Source organism: Mus caroli, chromosome 3 (genome assembly GCF_900094665.2).
Source record: "Mus caroli chromosome 3, CAROLI_EIJ_v1.1, whole genome shotgun sequence".
Taxonomy (NCBI): Eukaryota; Metazoa; Chordata; class Mammalia; order Rodentia; family Muridae; genus Mus; species Mus caroli.
The window spans coordinates 82,812,971-82,824,388 of NC_034572.1; the positions used below are offsets into that span (position 1 = coordinate 82,812,971).

General features: G+C 42.3%; 2 protein-coding genes across 32 annotated transcripts in view; one reads left to right on the plus strand and one right to left on the minus strand.

Moving 5' to 3' along the window:
- Window positions 1-6,025, minus strand: part of Ubap2l (ubiquitin associated protein 2 like) — a 57,975-nt gene extending 51,950 nt beyond the window's left edge. For 20 of the 31 annotated variants that reach the window (XM_021157418.2, XM_021157411.2, XM_021157405.2 and 17 more), the window contains exons 1-2: window positions 5,899-5,980; window positions 1,316-1,445 (exon numbers count right to left, since the gene is read on the minus strand). In XM_021157418.2, the coding sequence (XP_021013077.1) occupies window positions 1,316-1,405 (90 nt within the window). In that variant the 5' untranslated portion in view covers window positions 1,406-1,445; window positions 5,899-5,980. Of the gene's footprint in view, window positions 1-1,315; window positions 1,446-5,472; window positions 5,516-5,833 lie in introns of those variants that run through there. The other 11 variants (XM_021157419.1, XM_021157412.1, XM_021157408.1 and 8 more) reach the window with 5 other exon arrangements.
- A 215-nt stretch (window positions 6,026-6,240) lies between these two features.
- C3H1orf43 (chromosome 3 C1orf43 homolog) overlaps window positions 6,241-11,418 on the plus strand; it is a 6,018-nt gene continuing 840 nt past the window's right edge. Inside the window, exons 1-4 of the mRNA XM_029474862.1 lie at window positions 6,241-6,557; window positions 6,946-7,047; window positions 9,446-9,563; window positions 9,768-9,821. Coding sequence (XP_029330722.1) covers window positions 6,492-6,557; window positions 6,946-7,047; window positions 9,446-9,563; window positions 9,768-9,821 — 340 coding nt within the window. The 5' untranslated portion in view covers window positions 6,241-6,491. The remainder of the gene's footprint in view (window positions 6,558-6,945; window positions 7,048-9,445; window positions 9,564-9,767; window positions 9,822-11,418) is intronic.

Below are 11,418 nucleotides of genomic sequence, written 5' to 3' on the forward strand. Positions count from 1 at the left end.
GAGGCAGAGGCAGGCGGATTTCTGAGTTCGAGGCCAGCCTGGTCTACAAAGTGAGCTCCAGGACAGCCAGGACTACACAGAGAAACCCTGTCTCGAAAAACCAAAAAAAAAAAAAAGAATATCACAAGTCAAAGCCAATCTCAGTGAAAACCTGTCTTAAAAAAAAAATGGGGAAAAGGGGGCGGGGGGAAAAAAAATGAAGCCAAGTAAAGTGTCACACACCTTTAATCCTAGCACTAAGGAGGCAGAGGCAGGCAGATCTGAGTTCGAGACCAGCCAGGGCATCACAGAGAAACCTTGTCACCAAATAACTAAATAAATAAGAAAAAAAAAGACCATGATGACAGCCCACGACTGAATTTATTACACAAAACCTGACACACAGGAGATTCTAAGTTCAAGATCAGCCTGAACTACACAGTGACTACTAGGCCAGTCAGTGCTACCTACCAAGACTCTGGAGGAAAAAGAAGAAAGAGAAAAGGGAAAGGGGGGAAAAGTTCAAGTCAAGGAGCATCCTGGAAACCTTTAGTCTAGTCTTATACAATCAATATACTGGACCACTGCGCTTAATTCAAGTAAGTAACTCATACTCATAACACTTGTTAGGGATTTGGTGATTTACAACACATCTAAATCAAACTTAATATCCAAAGTTAATTTATTCCTCTAAAACTTAGCAATGCTCATCATCCCTTTGAGGGTTAAACAACCATTTCAAGGGAGGGGGGTGCATATCAGATATCCTGCACGTTAGTTACAATTCATAGTTACAGTGTCAAATGAGTTATGAAAAAGCAAAAAAAAAAATTATTTCTTTATATATAAATGAATATAAGAGTCACCATAACTCAAACTGTACTAAAGGGTCACAGTATTAAGGAGGTTGAGAATGATTGCTCTATGGTCTCATTTGTTAATGTACAAGAATAGTGAAGATGCTAGTTCCTCATGGGGAAGGAAAAACTCAGGTAAGGAAGGCCTCAAAACCTTAGGGGAAAATAAGAGAAGTCAAATCTTTCAGGAAAAGGGTATCATGACAAATATTGGTTAAAGAGAATAAGTAACGTACTGTTCAACCAGCTCTAATACTGGACACAGCCGAGTATTCAAAATGAAGTCTTAAGCCTCACAAAATTAAACAATAAAAAAGTAAACACATTTCCACAGAATGTCGCTAAGTTATCAGACCAAGGAATAGCTAACAATAAGGAACCTAAGTCGACACCCCAAAGCACAGAATGATGCTAGACTGAATGGAAACCACTATCAGGTGGTATAGTTACTCACTGATTCACATCCTTGGATTCATTACCTGTGGCCGCTGCTTGTGCTGTGTCTGGTTTTGGTTTTGAGGTTGTTCCCAGTTTCCCCGGGCTCGGTTAGTGCCCACCGACGTCATCATTTACAGTATATACAAATAACAGTATTTACAAGGAAGAATACTGAAGAGGAAAAAACAGATGGTTAAACATAGGTAAAAAGTTTAAATTCTATTTTATCAGTACTTTACCACCAATTACTTTGCTATTCTCAATAAACCAAGGAAATTCATCTATTTTTTTTAACTCACCTATTTTTATTTTTAATTCACCTACTTTTATTCTTTTTTCTAGTGGTGCTGGGGATCAAACTCAGGCCTTTATATATGCTAGGCAAGCTCTCTACAACTTAGCTACATTTTCAACTCAAGATCCATCATTTAATATATATTTTGGGTTTTAGTGTGAGCTGGCCTCAAACATACTGTAGCAAAACTGACTTTGAAAACCTAATCATCTTTCCTCTACTTCCTGAGTATTGTGACTACAGGTGTGTGCCACTGAAAGAAACATTTTTTTGTTATAGTGTAATAAATATGACTGTTATTACATTTTTGTTCATATGCATCAGTGATAAAACATATGGTTCTGTATGTATAAGGTCCTAGGCTAGGCTAAGTAGGGTTCTACACCTGAAAACATATAAAAGTATATGTGATGTGTTTGAAGATAGTCTATGTAGCCTTGGCTGGCCTCAAACTCATGGCAATCTTCCTGCTTCTTCCTCCCAAGTGCTGTCCCATATGACTTTTTAAAAAAGACATTAGAAACATACTTGATTACTGCTATCTTGCAAATAAGCAAAAATCATTATCAATATTAAAAAACTTTCTAAACATGTGAAAGTATCTGAAGTGTCTTTGACAAAAAGAAAGACAATTAACAAACCCTAAAAATAAATGCCTTCCAGGAGTTGGGCACAGCACATACCTGTAATCCCAGCACTTGGAAAACTGACCAGAGAGGATCATAAATTTGAGGCCAGCCTGGGCAACACAGTAAGATCCTGTCACAAAAGATAGACATGAAAGAAGGAAGGAAGGGAGGAGAGAGGGAGGAAAGGGAAGAAAGGAGGAAGAACCTTCTAGATTAGTCTATAAATCAAAGAAATTGCAGTTTTATAATACTGGATGAACTGTGGGCATAGCTCAGTTAAGGGCCTAGGTTCATAACCATAAAGGGGCTAGAAGGAAAAAAAAAAAATACCCAGTACACATTAAAAACAGTCATAGCCTTACACTGACAAGCTGTGTGTGACTTCTACTACTTAGAAAAGACAAATTCATAACTAGCCTTTTATTTCCAGTTTTAGCTCTTCATGACTAGGGCATGTGTTAGTCCTAGTGACTACCCAGAATCTATTTCCTAGACAGTTAATTCCAACACACTGCCTTTGCAGCTGTCTCAGCTGGTCTCCTATGTATTTTCAAGTAAACAGAATGGCAATTACTCTCCACTACTCACCTTAAAACAAAAGAGAATCCCAAATCTGCCCCCAATCAAATCCACCTATCACCAAGTTTGAAAAGGCTTCTAGGAAATGACTTTAAATTGGATACTGTTTGCAGAATGGCTTCACTTTTTGAAGAGCATAGAACATAGAGCCTTCTCAAAACTAGAACATAGTTTCTGTACTTTCTATCAAATAAGTGTTCTACTAAATTCAAGTTCTCTTTCTTCATATTGTTTTGTAATGTAATCTCAGCTGCTGCTTTGAGTAAACAAAGGAAACATTCATCATCATGATAGTGTGCTCAAAATCAAGTTACTTTTCATTGTTTTATCCCTTTCCAAAGAAGACAAATTTATACTTTCCTGCTCTACATTTTTTTGTTCACTAACGAAACATTATACAAGGTAATTCTAGACTGCCCAGCAGACACTGGATTTTGAGGTCAGGAGAGTTCTAAAGAAATATGCAAGGATTAAGTGGAGACACGAACTTCACCCGTTTCTTGGATAACACAGAAAAAAAAGCTGGCTTTCCTGTAGATAAATCCTTCACCAAGGAGTGTCAATAGGTTGCACAAGTCTTTGTTTTTGATGTGGTTATTAAGAACAAAGACTTCTACTTCATTCCTCATCGCCAACTTAGGTTTTAACAGGCACAGCACTAATTTTTAACCAGTACCTCTTCCCCAACATACATGTACAAAGACCTGTAAATAGTATAGTATTAGGTCACTTTCCCAAGCTAACATTATAGTTGTTTCAATACTTAATTTACAAAAATACAAGTGTTGTTTAACTAAGTACTGGTGGATCCAAAACAGCAATAGTTGGAGGAGAAGAGCTAGAGGAAAAATTGTATTTTAAAATTAGCTATTAGATAATCAATCCCAACCTACTCCTGTTCCTGTGGTTTAAAAATGCTATATGGTTTCTACTCCATGTATATGAATTTTTAAGAATTATACCATAAATATAAGCTGTAAGATTAGTTGTATAGATCACTGCACATTTTACAAGTTAGATGTAAATATATTATAGTCATATCGAAAGATATGTAACTAGCCAGGAAAAAAAAAATCTTTTTAATCAGTCTTGCTTTTAGCTTCCATTTCCCTCTTTGGAAATACTTTGAAATGTGTAACTAAGAAAAATTTAACCCCCTCATTAGTAACAATGAGCAACAGGTCAAAAGTAAATATTCTGGGCAAACCACTTAAGGGCACAGAATTAGTACATTTTAGTAGCAAACAAAGATGAATACCTAGAGTTATACAGTAAAAGTGAGTGGCCTTGTTTTGTGAACTCATAGAAAACCTAAGTACTTAAGGGAAGTGGGATGAGAAAGAAGTATTGGAAACCAAGGGAACACTACAGAACAAGTACAGGTTTCAACAAAGAAGTGCCCTTGACTACATTTTGAAAGCCAGCTACTTAAAAAAATAGCCAGAGAAATTTTACTGAAAAAAATAAACAATAAGTATTTATTGAGAATCTACTACGTGTCCAATCCTTCAGGAAATACAAAAGCAGTGTGACTTAGTTGCTGCTCTCAGGGAGCTTACAATCTAATGTGAGAAACAATTCAGACATTCTGAAGTTGGACTGGGTTGGGTAAGGCTTACCACTTCTAACAGAGAAACTAATTTCCCTAGACCTGTGTCCCATTCCCCAACCACTTTCAATCTAATAGGAGTCTTCCCAGTTAGAAACACTGGGGAATGCCAGTACACTTAGCCCTTCCTCACTATTTTATACAACAGCAGTTATCTCCCATTCACAACAGAAACAATCACTGGGATGATCTATAATTAAAGACAGTGGTGTAGGACCCACAACACAGTCTTATCAACAGATACACATCCAAATATTTTAATCTCTAATGCTGGTTGTCAAACTGACTCATACCCCCCCCTCCCAGCAAGACACAGCAGATATCCCCAACGCAGAATATGGGAGGTGGAGACAAAAAAATAATCTCTCCATTTAGTAGTCAGTGAGTCAAAGGCAAAAACAAATTTAACAAAATCGCCTTTAACTGTTTTTTCTTTCCACAACAACCTACACCAGAGGTTGCTAAATTTTAAGAATCGTGGAAAACAGTCTCTTGTTTTTGACATCACTTTGCAAAACAATTTAGGGGCTGTCCACCAGGTGAAGGGTCTCAAGAAATTTGGAATTCCATTCCCATTATGAGAAAAATGAACAAATGCCCAGTCTAGTGACGTCCCTTAGGCATAACACAATCCACGGGGGCCTCCATGTCCAGCTTCCCAAATAAGATAACTGCTTGGGTAGCCAAAACTACAGTATAGACAACAGGAAGTCAAAGACTGCAGCGAAAATATATTCCACGACCAGGGTCGGTAAGAAAGAAGGCAGGGTAATAAGAGGAGCTGACAAAGAGCCTGGAAATGAACAGAGAGGACAGAAGCCCACGCGCGGAGGATGGGAGACTCACCCCCCTCCGCGCCACATCTAGAGCCCATGGGGCCATTCGCTTCTCTACCTCCCACCCGGAACAAATTAATCCTCCGCACTCCAAACCGAGGGCCACATGGGGGAGTTTGGGGCAGCTCCACCCCATCGCCACCCCCCCTCCGCCCCCAAAACCAGGCCGGATCTGGATCAGAGGCCCAGAGAGGACTGGGGAAGGAGGAGGCCTACTCCAAAAGACACTGACCCTCGTAGACAACCCTACCTCAGGCTGGGCCCAGGCCTCGCTCGCCCGCGCTCTTTCTCGCTCTCCCCCTTCAGGCTCTAGCCGCATGCCCCCCCCCCTCCGGCTGCCCCAAGCCCCGCCCCGGCCACGCTCCCAAATCGAGGCCCCGGCTCTGGCGCGGCCCAGTAGGCCGCGAACCCAACTATAAACAAAACCCCCGGCGGCCAATTCGAGGGGGGGAAGTTGGACGCCCGGGTTCCCAAGACCAGAAGGGAGGGTGTACAGTGGGGAGACACACGGCGTGGGGGGGCCTACCGCGGGACGGGAATACGGAGGGGACAGAGGAAAAGAAGGGAGGGTAAAAAGGGGATCGCGGATTTAAAGGGGCCGCGGACAATACCCGGCCCCGCCGCGTTGCCGCTGCCGCCGCCGCCGCCGCCAACGCCGCTGCGCTCCCAACTTTACCTCAGTCTCCTCCACACTGACACCCCGGGCCGCGCCGCCCCTGTCACGTGATATAAGATTCCCTCCTCCCCACCCCCTCCCTCCTTTTCCCTCTCGCGCTCGCTCTCGCGCCTTCCCCCTCCCACTTGCCTTCCTGCGTCCCTCAGCACGTGACGCGAAAGGGCCGCGCACGTCAGCGTGCGCGCGCCTCCCCGCCACGAAACACTGCTCTTGAGTTCCGCGCGCCCGCCCCGCCCCCGCCCCCGCCCCGCCGCTCACGGCTCCGCCTCCATCACGTGACTCCAGTACGGCCTCGGCTTCCTCTTACTGGCGTAGTTCCGCGTCTCCGCACTCCCAGGTTCCTTTGCAGGCGTAAGTCACGTGGCGGAGGCGGGGCGGTAAATAGGACAGGAAGGTCCTATGATTAACTAGCGCCCCCATCCACCATGTTTTCTGACGGACTCTAGCCTGTTTTTTTTTTTTTTTAAATCGAAAACCATATAGAAATGTTCGGAGAGCTCCAGGGAACCTAGGTGCCCTGGCTTCGGCAGAACCTGCGCTAACGCTCAAGCGCGGCGGGACTGTCCTAGCAAGTGTTCCGGGAGAGAGAGACGATGGCGTCTAGTAGTAACTGGCTTTCTGGAGTGAATGTCGTGCTGGTGATGGCGTACGGGAGCCTGGTGAGATCCCCATTCTATTCCTCTTGTGGCGTTTGTCTGAGTCCGGACCCTCTGAGCCGGACTCCTGAAAAGAAGGCTCCTGAGCCGTTCTGTCTTCCTTCTTCAGCCACTTAACTTGCTTTGTTTCTGGACTTCCGAATTGTATCCGTAGACAGTCTGAGATCTTTAAGTCAAAGCTGCCTGGCTCTGAATAAGAACCCTCCCTCTTAAATTCTAGGGCCCAGATTAACATGCCTCTCTGTTACTAGCCCCTGACCCACCTCCGTCCTTAGCGACCTGGCTTAGCCCCAAAGCATCCAGCTCTGAAGACCTAAACCCAGGGATTTTGGAAGTGAACATTTTAAAAAATTATTGTTATTACTAAAATGGTTCTAATCTTTTTGGGCAGGTATTCGTACTGCTGTTTATTTTTGTGAAGAGACAAATCATGCGCTTTGCAATGAAATCTAGAAGGGGACCTCATGTTCCTGTAGGACACAATGCCCCCAAGGTAGGTCACTAGAGTGCTAGGTAAACCTGTTCTTTGGCACAAGGAGATTTTTCTCGGACTTTAAAAGAAGACTTTTATTCATATGCTTCCTTTCATTTTCCCCTCTACAGTCTGAGCAATAACTTCCTGTTCACTGCTGCTCCACAACATGTACCTTAAGATTTAAACCAATTCAGCTGTAAAATGTCTCTCATCTTCAACTTAAATTACCAAATGTTTCATGTTGCTTTAGTTTAAGCGTGATGCTGGGAACAGTTACAGTTGGTTCCAGCGTTGTGAGAATGGTTGCCTTTGCAGAATTTTAAAGATGCCCATTGTGCTTGCTTAGAATGCAGAAGACTGGGTTTAATCCTTGACACTACCGAAAGCAAGTGGCAATAATCACCTAAGTTCCACTTTTCAAGTCAAACCTAAAGCCAAAGAAATTACCTAACAACTTTTTAATGTTGTTATTGTTCTTTGTTTTGTATTTTGAGACATACTGAGCACACTATTGTAACCCAATAGCTCTCACCACATAACCTCAAAGCAGCCCTCCAGCAAGGATAGTACAAGTGATGAGATTACCAAGATAATGTGCCACATCAGACTGCATCTACAAATTAAATAATCGTGCTGGGCTTGGTAGAGCATTCCTTTAATCCCAGCACTCAGGCAGAGACAGGTGGACTCTGAGGCCAACCAGGTCTACAGAGCTAGTTCAGGACAGCCAGGACTATGTAGAGAAACCTTGAAATGAAAAAACAAAAAAAAAAAAATAGTAAAAGTAAATAATCTAGTAGTGTCTAAACTTTCTCCTTAAGTGCTTTTTTTTTTTTTTTTTTTTTTTTTTTTTTTTGGGACAGGGTTTTTTTTTGTAGCCCCGGCTGTCCTGGAACTCACTTTTGTAGACCAGGCTGGCCTCGAACTCAGAAATCCACCTGCCTCTGCCTCCCGAGTGCTGGGATTAAAGTTAAGTGCTTTGCTTTTCTTGGCTTTAAGAAAAATGTCTTCTAATGGAACTTTGTCTATTGAGAAACCTGTTGGTATATATAACTACCATCTGATATTAAAACTCAGGTTTCAGGGCTGGGCAGTTGGACATATTCCTTTAATCCCAGCACTCAGGAGGCAAAGGCAGGAGAATCTGTAATTTTGAGGCCAGCCTAATCTACAGAGTGATCTCTAGGACAGTCAGGACTCCACAAAGAAAACTTGTCTGGAAAAAAAAAAAAAAAAAAAACAAAGACCCTTAAGTTTCAAATAGCTATCTCAAACCTAGTATACATAAGTCAGAAATCTTTTGTGTATATGTGTACACTTATATGTAAGTAGGTATGCATGCATGTGTGTTTGTATGGAAGCCACACTGTGACATATTCCATTTTCTTCAGTTGCTCTCCACCTTAATTTTAAAGTCAGGGTCTTCACTAAGCTTGGGTTTTGCCAATTTCACTATACTGCCTGGCCTCCTGTCCCCATCTCCTTTGAATTCTTTTTGTTGGTGGTTGGTGTTTTTCCAACTGGATCTCCTGTGTCTTTGGCTAGATCTGGATTTGTAGATAACCCTGGCATTGAACTGGCCCTCCTGCTTTCGGTTCTGAGGTGCCAAGGTTATAAGCATGCACTGCCATGCGTGGTTTATGTGGTGCTGGAGACTGAACCCAGGAACTTGGTGTGTGCTAGACAATTGCTCTGACAACTGAGATAGCACCCCCTGTTCTAAGTCAGAATCCCTACATCCCATTGCCATCTCCATCATGCTTTTACTTTTAATAAGACACCCAGGGACTTTACTACCAACTTCCTTTTCTATGACTCCCCATTATCAGCATCAGGCTCTATTGACTGACTTTCATAACTTTGCATATACTCTCACTGACTAAAAATGGTCTTCATTTGGCTCTCTTGTTCATCCCTTTTTGGCTTTTTGAGACCAGAGTCTCTTACAGGCTAGGCTGGCCTCTAGAACACAAAGTTGGCCATGAATTCCTGATCTTCCTCTGTGTCTTGACTGCTGGAATTACAGGCACACATTAAAATACCCAGCTCCTTAGTTTAAATGGTAGTTAAAAAGTTTTTTTTCCTAAAGAGTGGAATGTGTATTACATATTTTTGCTTGTTTGGGTTTGGTTTGTTTGTTTTTTCTCCTTTGGAGACAGGGTTTCTCTGTGTAGCCTGGCTGGCCTGGAACTCACTTTGTAGACCAGGCGGTCCTCAGAAATCCAATAATCTCACACAATGACACACCTAGGCCAACACTTCCTAATAGTGCCACTCCCTGGGCCAAGCATTTATGAACCACACCATTCTTTGATATTTCTCTGTTTCATATTAGTTTATATGCTCTGTCCCCTTTACAACTTGTTGGGAAACAGAATACAAGATAGTGATGATGTATTCTTTCCTGAATGCACAGGACTTAAAAGAGGAGATCGATATTCGACTATCCAGAGTTCAAGATATCAAGTATGAACCCCAGCTCCTTGCAGATGATGATACCAGACTACTGCAGCTGGAAACCCAGGGGAATCAAAGTATGTGACAAGCTCCTGAAAGATGTTTCACTGAGGAGTCCCACAGCTTTAGAATTCCTCTATTAGAAATGTCAACACCTATAACAAAACTTTATGGTCCTAAGTTATTGGATATATGCTAGATACAAGGAGGCAGTTTATTAATTCACTGTAATCTTGGAATATTTTGCGAGTGATCACTGAGACTAGTCTTTTTCTCAATAGGTTGCTACAACTATCTATACAGAATGAAAGCTCTAGATGCCATCCGCGCCTCTGGTGAGTTAGCTGATAAGGTACACTCTAGAATCCAAACCTATGGAACAGAACGATGAGCCATTTCTTCTGAAGATTTATTTTGAGAGCGCTATGTTAAAAGAAACCAGTTTGGGTATGCAAGTGTGGTGACACACACCTGTAGTCCCACAGCTTAGGAGTAAGCAGGCAAATCTCAGTGAGTTAAAGGCCAGCTTTGTCTACTAAGGCAGTTCCGGGACATCCAGGGCTAGCTACATGAGAGATCCTCTCTCAAAGACTAATCACCTCAGTTTGCTCTGTCTGTCTGTCTGCCTTCCTTCCTTTCACTTTCTGCCTGTCTTTTCTTGTTTTGTTTTGAAACAAGGGTTCTCTGTGTAGCCCTGGCTGTCCTAGAATTCAATCAGTAAACCAGGCTGACCTCACACTCAGAGATGCACCTGCCTCTGCCTCCCAAGTGCTGGGATTAAAGCCCTGCACTACCACCTCTTGGTGGGTAATTGTTTCTTCTTCTGAGTGTCTGAATTGTTTTGGTTTGGTTTTTTGTTTGTTTGTTTGTTTTGTATTGTTTTAATTTGGAGAGGAGTCACATAGCTAAGGACAACCTTGGCCTTAAGAGCCTCCTGCTTCTACCTCCCAAATACTGTGGTATTGTGCTACGACACCGAGTATATTTGGTGTGGTCAAACCCAGAGCTTCTGGTGTGCTCAATCAGCGTACAAACGACTGAAGTATATCTCTAGCCTAGTTTATGGTTTCTTTTTTTTCTAGTTTTTGTTTTGGAGAACTTGTTGGTTGGTTTTGATTTTTTTTTTTTTTTTTTGATTTATTTGTTTTGTTTTTCGAGACAGGGTTTCTCTGTGTAGCCTTGGCTGTCCTAGAACTCACTCTGTAGACCAGGCTGGCCTCAAACTCAGAAATCCACCTGTCTCTGCCTCCCAAGTGCTGGGATTAAAGGTGTGCGCCACCACTGCCCGGCTTTGTTTTTTTGTTTTGTTTTTAAGACAAAGTCTTGATATTAGCCTTCAATTCAGAGATCTACTGCCTTTGCCTGCTAGTACTGGGATTAGACATACCCCACCATTCTCTGTCCTTATTTTTATACTATGTGTATTGTGTGCTTGCATGGGTTCAATGTGTACTATTTGTGTGCAAGAGGCCAAAAAGAGCAATCAGATCCTCTGGATCTGGAATTCTGGGTAGCTGTGAGCATCTAAACCCAGGCTGCTGCAAGTGTATTGCAGTGAGCAGTGCTGTTAGCTGCTGAGCTCTCTAGCCTCCAGTTTGTTTTAGACTTTGGGGTGGGGGTGCTTTTTGGTGTGTTGTTTTGTTTTTCCCGGGGTTTTGTATTGTGGATGTTGGGAGAGTTTAAACTTCTTCTCCTGAAACCTTTAGTTTTATAAATTAAGTGATGATAATTGTTTTCCCTCAAAAGGAATTGGGAAATGTAGCATCCGCATTTTCACTAAGTCCAAGGGTCAGCGGCACAGTAAAGGATGCTGATGCTATCAGATATCACTGGCATAGATCTTAGAGCTCTGCAGTGACTACCCAAAGAACCACTTGGGCATACCTCTGATCTTAACTCTTATTAGATTTTTTTTCTTTTTTTTTTTTTTTT